This window comes from Spodoptera frugiperda, chromosome 5 (assembly GCF_023101765.2).
Source record: "Spodoptera frugiperda isolate SF20-4 chromosome 5, AGI-APGP_CSIRO_Sfru_2.0, whole genome shotgun sequence".
NCBI lineage: Eukaryota > Metazoa > Arthropoda > Insecta > Lepidoptera > Noctuidae > Spodoptera > Spodoptera frugiperda.
Window position 1 is genome coordinate 203854 of NC_064216.1, and position 11834 is coordinate 215687.

General features: G+C 40.0%; 1 protein-coding gene across 1 annotated transcript; it reads left to right on the forward strand.

Moving 5' to 3' along the window:
• The first annotated feature begins 295 nt into the window (after positions 1-295).
• Positions 296-3105, forward strand: LOC118271628 (protein charybde). The gene is made up of 3 exons (XM_035587731.2): positions 296-659; positions 1141-1486; positions 1598-3105. The coding sequence occupies exons 1-3, from the start codon at positions 608-610 to the stop codon at positions 1680-1682; spliced, it is 483 nt and encodes a 160-aa protein (XP_035443624.1). The 5' UTR covers positions 296-607; the 3' UTR covers positions 1683-3105.
• Positions 3106-11834: the final 8729 nt, after the last annotated feature.

The following is an 11834-nucleotide window of genomic DNA, read 5'->3' on the forward strand; positions in this document are numbered from 1 at the left end:
ACATTCTAGTACTTTCTGAACTGCTAGAGTGACAAAGAACCCGTTACAGTAAATGCGAGTACGTGAGGAACACAGCAGTAATACGAGCACACTTCTTATAAGATAGACCCGAGGCGTCCCACCGGTGGGAGCCGAACAAAGAAGCCGGCCGGCTTGTCGCCGCGCGCCGGCTCGGAGCGACGTGGAGACGTCCTCCACAGACCGCGGCTGGGCGCAACTGGCGCGCGGGGCCCCCTCTGCGGCCCGCGGAGTGTCCCCCCGCACCCCCGCCTCGGCCCTCTATAAAACTTGCGCCGGTCCCCGGTTAACGTCAGTCCGTCACAAAGAGCGACAGGGTTGGGTGGGTCAAATAGTGAGCCGTGGGCGAGTGACGAAGCCCTATGGTTACGAGATCAGATCTGATGCGGTCGTGAGCTTCGGACATTTTTATCAATTTCCCATCGATCTCTGACGATAACTAGTCGCCGGTGGTGTTTAGCCGGTTTGTTCAGTGCGCATTCGCAGTACAAAAGAGACTTGTGATATTTTTCTACTAATATTAAGTTCCGCAGCGGAACGTTTTTTTGTCGTTTAAAAAGTGTACAATATAAGTAAAAATTTGGAAAACATGGAGATCCTGCCGGTCACGAATCAGTTTGTCGGATTCAATAGTGAAAAAGGTGAGTTGACTTTCTATTCGGAGTAGCGAGGCGAGGGAGGGAAGTGGCTTTCTAACCGGCTGACTGTGTTGCTATGCGGCGCGCGCACTGCGCTCAGCCGCCCGTCACTCTAGCTTAGTACTTACTCTGGGAGCACTAGGTCTTACCTTGCATACCAGCACATTCAGCCCCCTGTACTTAATCCAATAAGCGAGTGAGCAGCAGTGTGCACCGGCTCGGGGCCCAAACGTCAGTATCAGCTGACGTGTCAGCTGTTCCGCTGCGCCGCACTCCCTCGCCCTTGGTGCGCACTGGCTCGATACATACTTGCGTTAACTTTGTTATATTTATGCAGCTCTTTCGGATGCTGGATTTATATTAAAAATAATTGTTAAAAAACAGATGACTTATTGAGTGATAACTAAACAGTCCAATTAGATTTTGATTAGGATTCTAATAAGTTGGTGGATAGATGTATAATGTTTGTTTTGTATTGTTATAGCTTGGAATGGGCCTACATGGCGGGAAGCACCGGTCCCGGTGCCGACGGAGGCGGCGCTGGCTCAAAGGCTGGAGCGAGAACTCCGAGCAGCGAAAGGAGCCAGCGAGCTGGCCACCGCCGAGGTGCTAGTACCTGCCGAGCTACTGGCCAGGGCATCTCGGCAGACGCTGGCGTTGGCCGAGGGCGAGCCCTGTGGGTCCCGAGGGGCGGCGGTCATAGTGGACGTCGCGGGCAGAAGATTAGCAGCTTTCAAAATAGACCCCAACACTTTAACCACGCACGAGATACATCTACATCTGGAACACGATGCCACGAACTGGACGAGCCTGTTGCCGCAATTCTTAAAGTAAGTTCATCTCCGGAGTGGAGCCATGTCAATCAAGTCTATTGCATTCGTTCAGTCAACTGCATAGCAACAGTGACAGCCGATGCTAACGGAGTCTCTCTTTTGTTGCAGAAACTTAACGCGAGGCGGCACCATCATCATCAGCCCCCAGTTCACGATAGAAAAGAAGAAACTGTTCAGGAGCCAGGCAGAGTGAACAGGCCTGTGATATGCGCGTGATGCGAGCGAGCCGACTGACAGCCCTCCTCGATATCTACGTATCGTTATTTTAACAAATATCATATTATTATATATTATATTAATTATTATATATTTTTAATAAGAGAAAAAAGCACAGCGTGATATGTAACGTATAGATGTAGTATAAGCGCGCGGAAGAGCGCAGGTTTAAGTTGCCGGCCGCTGTCGCGGGCACGGTCGATAGTGATGCGAAATGCACTTTGTTATCGATAAAGTGTCGATATTCGGTCGCTGGTCGAGCGTGCCGGCGGCGGCGGGCGTGCGTGCGCCGGCGCGCGGCGGCGAGCGTCGATCTCGCCCCCTCCCCCCTGGACGTCGGTTGTCTCGTCTGCCCACCGCTGCGCTCGCCCCCCCGCGCCGCTCGTACTTATGTTAATCATTGTATGATCATTGTTCGTATTTTGGATATTTTAATGATTGTGAGTGCTGGTTGGTCGCGTGAGTGGCGTGGCGGCGCTCGTGCGCACCCTCTGATCTCAGCCGCCGCCGCGCGTGTGATACTGATACCCTGAACGATATAGTCTTAGGTATTATTTTTTGTTTCGAGTTCGATTCTATTCTGAAGTTGCGTAGAGTTGGTATTTTCATGTATCGTATTTATTAGAGGCGGCCTCTGTAGAGGCCCGATATGTGTACGTTTTTCGTAATTGTACTAGTTTGTACATTTGTTTGTGATACTACTTTTGTAATGTATAAAAAATTATGCGAGAAAAATATTACTTTTTATGAATGTGAAAACATGAATGCAGATTTATAAATATTAGAGATGTGTATCATAGAGAGGTGAGTAGGGAGGCAGCAAGGGGCGCGGCGGGGCGGGGGCGCAGGCCGCGCGCGCGCCTTCGCCCCGCCGCCCCCGGCTGCAGGCAAAAGATCTCAGGTTATATTATTGATAGTTATTAAAAGTATTAAGTTATTTAAGTTAATATAAAATGAATTTTTTGTAAGATTATTTTCTATCGCCGCGCGAAGCTGCGTTACTTTAGTCCAGTGGGTGATACGAGATACATTGTACTCACAGTACAATACAATTGACGATATGTTCATATTGCAGATTGCATTTTCTTCATCCAGTGTAATTACTACATTAAATGTAAATCAATAGACTAACCGTTTTTAAACGAAATCTAAATGTTTGTAGGGTCCAGTGTTTTAAACGCACAATATCATAGTACTAGAGTTCACTTTCATCGATAAATAAAAAGATTTTAAAAAGCTACAAAAACATTTTACTTCTAAACTTGAAATGTCGACATATACAAAAACTAACAATAATAATAAATGTATCAATTGTTTATAATTGATATTTATTTGATAGACCGTAAAAGAAAATGTAGAAATATTGAAGAAAAAAAAAATACATAGTTTCAAAATGGAAAGCTGTTGTTTCAATACCCAACCCTCTCCCGCAATATAAGGTGAAAACTACCCAACGACACACAATGGTCACACACACACACACACACAAACCTTAACGTTTGCTCGCACAAACGAAATGCTTCACAATAAAAGATTAAATATTCCATACAGATGACACTAAAAAACAAAGAATGAACATCGTTTCCATACATTATCATAAATTTAAAGCTAGGTAAAAACAAGCGGAGGCAGAGTTATATTTTAATAAGACCGGTTGGGACCGGTTGCGACCGGTTCAGGAGGGGCCTCGCTACAGATTGGTGCAACCCCATCCTCGAGTGTTTTTTGTGTAATTAGCAAGCACGGCCGAGTGTGCGGCTTGTATGTATACAGCATGCTCAGCGAGTCGCTTCCTTGTGTAGCTGCACGATGTAGTCAGCATGTAAACGCTGACTCGCTGTATGTGCAGATTGCGATGTGAGATAGATTGCATTGCCTGCCCGCGCCGTGGATGGTGCCAAATAGCTGTGATGTGGCTCGATAATGCAAGAACAGCTATATGGATAAAATGTAGGTTCTTATCCTCGAACGCTGAGTTTGCGTTTGCAGTAAATTGGCATCGCTTTTTATGATCGTGCTCTATCGTAGACTCAATCTTTTTATTATCTCGCCTTCAGATCGTTTTATAAACAACATCGGCAGCCACACACTGTACGACTGGCTCAATAATATTATTCTATCAGAGAGTTCTTCGCTATAATTACAGAGTGCAGAGCAATCAACAATTTTCATTTACTTTTTATTCTTTCTTCGATCTTTTTTTTTTGTTAATTTTACCGAACGTGTAAAGTTTTTTACATCCAACGTGCAAAACATAAAATAAATTCGTTCCGTTCGAAGTAAACAAATTAACACGCACAGCTCTTTGTATCGATTCTGAAGAAATTGGACCGTTTGACATAGCAACACGTTTTGGATAAACTGCGCAAGCAACAACTATCTTTATTTCTAAGTTACGAAGCGCCAGAATCCTGTGTATCGAGAAATAACCGGACGGTTTTGGCAAACATAAATTATCACTTTAATCCGCAAAAAATAGGCAACAACTTCCGAATGTGTGACTAACGAATTATACCTCGCAGTGTTCGTGTTTATACTAGGTATTACTTGTGAACTATTTAAGTTAGATCCAGCAACAATTCGATATGAACTGAATCCTAATCACTAAAAGAACAAAGGGTCGTGAGGGCGTTATTTGTAAGTAAGAGTTTCTTACAGTAAGTAATTGTCTTGGCTCCTTACTTACTTACAATGAAACCTCATGATTGGTGCAACATTTAATTTTATACCAAAACAAGGGTTATTTACTTTCTAACCGCAAGCCGACGACATGATTGTTGCAATGGACGTGACGCAGCAGACTCTACTCCGGCACAATTATCGATGTTTGGACGCTCCGGGCGGTGTCCATCACTAGCTCATTAGTTTCTATAATTATAATTTTAAAGAAATAAATACTGCTTTGGACCTTAGCTATATAAAAGTAGATACATATATGTATATGTATGTATAGAATATGTTTGTTACTTTAACGATAGAATACAACAAAGCCGTGGCACACATTAAAAGAATATTACAAGCACTAAACTAAAATCAATTTTCTAAGGAATCAGAAAGCATTGATTATTGTTACTAGGCGAGGCTCGCGCGATACGCAAACGCGACCCAGGGCGCCATCTGTGGACCGCCCCTGGAACCATACACCTACTGAAAGTACTGAAACGAACCTTTCATCTGAAACACGGTGTTCCGTTATTTTTACTGACACTCAATAAAATTATCGTATCAAAAATATATGTTCACTACTCGTTCAATGTAATATGAACCTTGTACATAATGATTTAGGTCACATTTCAGCTAGGCAGTGTTTAGTGGATATGTTTAGTTTAGCTATTTGCTCAGTAAGGTATATTGATCCAAGTGTTGCTAACGCCGAGCTTTATATGTCATCACAAACGTAATATTATTATATTTAGTAATTCCAGATTTTTCCAAACTTTGTTTTCTACATTTATTATTACTTGGCGATGGTTCGATCAACAGTGGATGTTGTCGTTGGATGATTCATCCACATACATTAATATTAATTCATGTTATTGAGTTGAAATAATATGACAATATTTTGTCTTAACGGTCTTGTTGGATGAGCACACAGCTGCTGAGCGTGTGATACTGGGTTCGATTCCAAAATGTGAATACTTACCAACTTGTGTAATAAAACTCCCAGTTTGTGATAATCGTCAAGTACTTACCAACAGCTGACAAAAAAAAACACAATTATGCAAATACCCCTTTATTAACAACTAACAACACAGCAAACCATTAAAACCAGTTTATCATGGCCTCGCATTGTATGATCTTTCCGTACGTTCGACGGTCAGTTTATACTGGTTATTCACAGCTTGACGTGTTGACGTATATACCTTTGTTCCCCAAGTTATTGGTAGATAAGCTGGTATTGGGGCATGTGGTACCCAGCAGGGGTGTGCACCAGCCGGGAATAGAAGGGGTGACCCTCATAGATTAGGTAACGGTCGCTTACTGTGTTGCTATGGAGAAACACATTGTCCTTGTACATAAAGGCATGTTGTATTTATTTAGTTATACCTATAAATAATCAGTACCTATTTACCTACACACAAATATAAATGTAATGCCACTATGTAAAGTTATTCGAAAATGACAAAAATGTTTATCCGATTTTAAAGCTAATCGTTTTGTGATAACGTCGATAATTGGTTGTCACTAAAGGGTAACATGATGTGCTGGAGGTTATATGTAGTTGGGTAGATTGTAATTTTGTTTTTTTTACATGTAGCTCGGTTTTCGGTACTTAAATATTAGTTAGTAACTATCTTATTATCTTTTAGAAAAACGATTCAGTAGTAGTATCACGAAAGATTTCCTCCCTTTTTTTAAGGGGCGAAAATCATCCAATGTGGTGAGAATAATCACACCGCGACCGAGTTCACTTCGAATGTTTCGAATTGCCAATAACAGAATAACCTAACTGTTCTCTATGTCTTGTCGAGTTTTACGTAAAATTCTAAAGTAAATATTTATATTTTCGTACATTACATTACACGAGTACATATATACTTGTTATTTATATATATGTAAACGGAGTTAGAGGTCACAGTGCCACAGATACTCGAGTTATTTGGAGTGTGGTTATCGAGCCAGCCTCCAGTAGTGGGGTAAGCACGATAATACTCATTCATACTGAACGAACTGTTATTATTGCTGACATATTGCGGGTGGTCTTGTTTTTTAAGAAAACGCCATTTTTAATTTAATATAGGTGACCATGACAAAATATTTATCTTTCATTCAGTTTGAATGTTTACTAAGAAAATGCTTATAGATCGTCGCAAACGTTCTTGCTGTGCAGAAGGGTCTTCAATGTGATTTTCCATGTTGATTCTTACCGAGTCTTTTGTTCCGGTAAATAATAGCTATCATGCACATTCTTTAGAACTATATGTAAGGTTCTCTCTACCTAGATATATGTATTTTGGAACATATACAAACCTGAACAGGAAATATAACAGTTGATTGGAAATAGGAAGTAACAAATTTGAACTATTAGGAAACTTTATATTAATATTAAATAGTAAATAGGTACAATCACCACTCATGAAGTCATGATCCAATTATTATTGAATTCTATTATTTTGGATCATAAAAATAAGTTATTATTATTAAACCGAGTCCGAGTTGGATCGCTCCAACTTTTCTAATTACTTCCAATTACAGTTTAGCCCCGAGTTGGGGGCGATCGTTATGTTATAAATGTAATAATGTTACATACTATACCTTTTTAATCTTACTAATATTATAAATGCGAACGTTTGTCTGTATGTTTGTTACTCAATCACGTCAAAATGGCTGAAGAGATTGGGATGAAATTTGGAACAGGGGTAGGTTATGGAATGAACCATTCCAATCAACTAACCACCAAGCATGTGAAGCTGCACCAATAAGTTATACTTCCATAACTGATTATTGCATTTACACTGTTATGTTATGTTATGTTATGTTATTACAATAATTTCATTGTGTTAGGAAAATGAAGATATCACGTTAATACCGACTACGTCAGTCTTTATTTTCTTAATCCATAGTTCCATACCAAGCTTAATATTTTAATTTCGTTGTATATTTCATTTTCACATTTTACGAATTGTTAAAATCTTAGAGGGAAACAATTAAATAAAATTAATTGTAGTTTTTACCATTTCAACGGTATTCTTCTCCATTATACCTAACTAGAATATCTAATATTTTTACTTTTACCGCCGTACTCAGCCATTTAATCGTTACTTAACCCAGTCCTTAGCAATTGTTTTCGATATAAAAAAGTAATCATTAAATGTATCTGACACTCTCTGATTGCCGCTGCAGTTAGTTGTGAAATAGTCAGATTTATAAGACCTCAGTAGAACAATTTTTATGTAGTTAATGAGTCTGATTTTGTGGTTGTTCCAGAATCAGGTGAAGCGCCTGACGATATGAAAGGAGTTTCATATTTCGAAAATATCACATTAGTGGACTTTTGTCTAATATTTTAAATCATCTGCTTCCATTACATTCTTCATTTACAAATGTTTATTTAAGTAATTCTCCGTCAGTAGGTAACTAGGTAATATTCATGAGTTAAATAATTGTCGTGTGTGTGCTGTAGTCATCAATCTGACACCAGCCGTGCATTCAAAATGTAATCCTCACATTAAACAGTACGTGACGTGAACTTCTACATAACATTAAAACATTACACTCCGGTTATATTTAGCCAATGTCCTGTTTGTATCACAAAACCTGTGCATGGTTACCAAATCCTGATTTCTTTTCAAGGCTATAAAAACACACAAAAAAGAAGCACCAACGGATGACTCGAACATCCCAAAATATATTCTAATTCCTTCAACAATAAGGTTGAATATCACAAGGTGCAGCTTCACGAACGGGCGACAATCTATAAATAACAACAGCGTTCGTGAATTTGAGTCTCCTAATGTCCCTGTACACTCTGTATATACGAGATCGCTGCGAGAGCACTCTTATTAAACTCATTTGACTATAATTGAAGAACATCTCACGGAAATGACTCTAATATCGTGAGCAACGGTACCCAATGATGTATTCTTTAATTAAAAACTCTCGGTTCTTATAAAAAAACAACATTCGAGTCAGCAGCCAACAGCCGGATCTGCCCGCCATGTTAGGTGTGTTGATAAAAAAGACAATTACGCTTCGTTGAGATAACAAGATTATTAAATAAACTCTTCAAATTCAAGTACTTATCTCTTTAACTAAAAAAAAACGTACATTTGTGTAAGTGGAGATTATGTATAGTCTTAGCTTCGATGATCTTCATTACCAGGGGTCATGTGGAGTCAACCTCGAGTTGTTAGTAATAACTACCTACTTGCATTATTTTTATTAGTTAACGACTTAAAGTTTCATGTATCACTACTATTTTTGGAATGAAAGTACTTCACTAGTTTAATTGGCTTACAAGTTATACAATCTAGTAAGTAGATAATTGAAAAAGTCTGTTGCTAAGTCAACAAAGGAACGCCAGATGCCGGAGATATGATTGTTACGCTTAATATTGTAATTAAAACTAACCTTTTGTTAGTAAAAAAATATTTCGTCGGATCACAGAGGTCAAACTGTTTACAAAAACAAGTTTAGTAGACAAAAACGTTAACGAAGTATAGTATATGAATCAAGTGGCCAGAGTGCCCTGTACTATACGCGAACAAAAACTTCTAATCAAACACTCGAAGGTAAGTAAAATACCAACTAATGACAAGGCAGATAAGGAAACAGTAACAAACAACATGGTTGCCATATCAATTTAGTAACTCGCCGAGTTTCGTTGCCCTCGATTCCTACATGGCGATTTTTTTCCATAAACCACAAAGAAGTTAACGAGCCCACTTGTTTTTCTAAATAGGAAAAGCAAATTGGACATGCTCACATAGCAACGAGATCTAAAATAAGTCCACATGCTCCCCGCTGCCACACGCGGGACACGCTCGTGCACGGGACGCGCACCGTGCACGGTTCCCGCGAGGCTGCACGGGCACTGTGCCCGGCTGTGCACGCTGCTGGAAAGCGCGTCGTCGTCAATTGAAACTCCGGCCTTAATTGTGTTGTTTACCACAGCCAACTGACAGCAGTCTGGATTTACTCCATACCCCGCCACTAAGGCCGAGATCCTTTACAACCGCAGCGATACATTCGACTACTGTTCTATACACTGGCGATTTTCATTGCGCGGTTGCGTCAATCAGCGCTTCAAAGTGTTCAATGTACGCTCAATAACGAAAGGGTTAAAACAACAATGTTTACAGATGGCGTGGCGTAATGAAACGGTAAGACAGTCTGTTAACATTAAATTTTACAATGTTTATTCGTTTATTTTCGGCACAAAATCTCTCCGAATGGGGTCTTATTTCTAATTCTGTATTATTAATTTAAATTCTACTAAGACTTGTGTTGCTCAGTAAAGAAAATGTTTAGAAATGGCAACCGGTTTTGTGAATTGGCTGTCTTTCAATGGGATCTCAGAGCAAAGAGGTGTGAGCTGAAGGTTATTTTTTATTGAATTAATGTAATGGATGCTGAGCATACATTGTATGGCGTTGTGTAATCTCGACTTAATCTTTGTTCCTACACGTGTCGGAGATTATGTGCTGTAACTCATTTAAGATAAAAGATAATCTAGGAGGCGTTGGGATATCGCCAAATGTTGGTGTTGCAACACACGGACTGCTGCACTCGATCAGCAGTAGTGCTGTGACGTGCACCAGTGCCGCGCTGTTGCCGAGGGATACGAGTAGATAGTCTTAGATACAGATACAACATGCGCATGCTCGGGATGCAGACATCAGCACACAGACACACAGTAAGCAGAACAGTTGAAAAAACAACACTTGATTAACATAAAGTCATTTACATTCGGTAATCGGCGGCAGTATCACGGGCTCATTAGGGACAGGACGATTAGTGGCAGATGAGAGCGGCATTAAAAACGAATAACATTACAATTATTATTTGTTGCTGAGAGGCTGTGGAAACTTTCATGAAAATGGAACGCGGGGATTTTCCATGAAGCGAGAGAAATAAGGGCAGAGTAAATAGCCTGAAGAATTAATGCAAAATTTGTCCTCGAGTACCGGCTAATATCGGCAGCAATCGCCAGTCGCCGAGTAGACTCGAAAGTTGGTGTTTGTTCAGTACAAAAAACCTCGCTTTATTGATGACTTGCTAATCGTTCTGGTCAATTAAGATCGGTACACAACGTCGGTAGCTATATCTACTCGCAATAAAACCACTTTCTTGTATTCGACTTGTTTTCGTGAACAAAATAAGCAATCTCGACGCGACATGTCGGCATATGACGACAACCGACGTTCATGTTATTATCTTTCGCATTTATTTTAAGTAAACATAATATTCTTGTATGATATAAAGTTTATGTTGGATACGAAAGGAGATTTACCTACAGTTGTACGTACATTGCATTTTCTTCAAAATCTAGCTGTACTTTTACACGTTTACCTCCGACATTATTCTTTTTGCCAGATTCTCCCACTAATTAATTAAATTCTAAAGTAGGTAGTTAAATGATATTAGGTAATGCAGTAAGTGAGTGCTGCTAACTATAGGCGCGTCTTTGTCACGACAGCGAGCGAACAAACAAATAAATTAACTGTGCGTAATAAAATCGTTCATATAAACCAATTTACTGAAACTTCTTATCAGACTTATTTCCAACGTTACGGCGTTTAACATAAGGTATGTTTTCGTGTTTTCCAAGAGCACAAGTAAAGTTGTAAGTACCGTAAATGGCCCTTCATGTTTGGTGTTATTTTTAGTTGTTTGTGTGTGTGCGTGCGTGTGTGTATGACCATCAAATTGAATTAGTGGCTCTATGTACCGTGTAGGATTACTCGTGTAGTAGTGTTGGTAATTCTATACTATAAGTGGGATGTTGTGAACGCTTCTACTGCCCTCCACTAATTGATATGGAAATTAAAGTGTTGATGTTGGAATAACAGGAAGCGGCCCGTGAAGCAAACACTTGGAGTATTCTGGTTTGATGCTCGCTACCAGCCCGGCTAGTGTGGCTGGGTATATCTGTTATCTGTATTCTTCTAACTAGTAACTGTCTGTCATAGGGATACCTTGCATTTTTGCAAATTAACCAATGCATACACTTTCAATCTATAAGCAAGCCTGCAAAATGTTTTAAAGCATGATAATGGCTGTATAGGGCATTCAGTTTGCTCCTCAGTAACAAACATGTCCGGACTATCTCGACGATGTATACCTCACCTATATACCATGTAGTTAGGAAGTGTGTGTGGTGGGTAGTGTTGTGACGAGTCCCGCGGGACGCTCGCTAATTATATCTAATTACATCCCACACTGCACTACATTAAAGTGTTGGATTTAATTTGAGAAAATGTGCGAACTCATTACTCGTGGGCGACTCGTACCGCGCCGTATTTACATAACAAAGGAGTGGCCACTCTGTCTCCAACACTACACACATACATACACACGTCTGTCTGTCTGTCTGTTGATGTTTTATACATACCTAGTCTGTGTTTCCTTTCTTGTGGTCTTTAAACGACAATGATTGCTTATTAACTTCTGCACGACTGTTTAGTGT

Coding starts and splice junctions, on each gene's coding strand:
- LOC118271628 (XM_035587731.2), top strand. CDS start 608: ATGGAGATCCTGCCGGTCACGAATCAGTTTGTCGGATTCAATAGTGAA. Junction 660..1,140: donor CGGATTCAATAGTGAAAAAG/GTGAGTTGACTT, acceptor GTATTGTTATAG/CTTGGAATGGGCCTACATGG. Junction 1,487..1,597: donor CTGTTGCCGCAATTCTTAAA/GTAAGTTCATCT, acceptor CTTTTGTTGCAG/AAACTTAACGCGAGGCGGCA.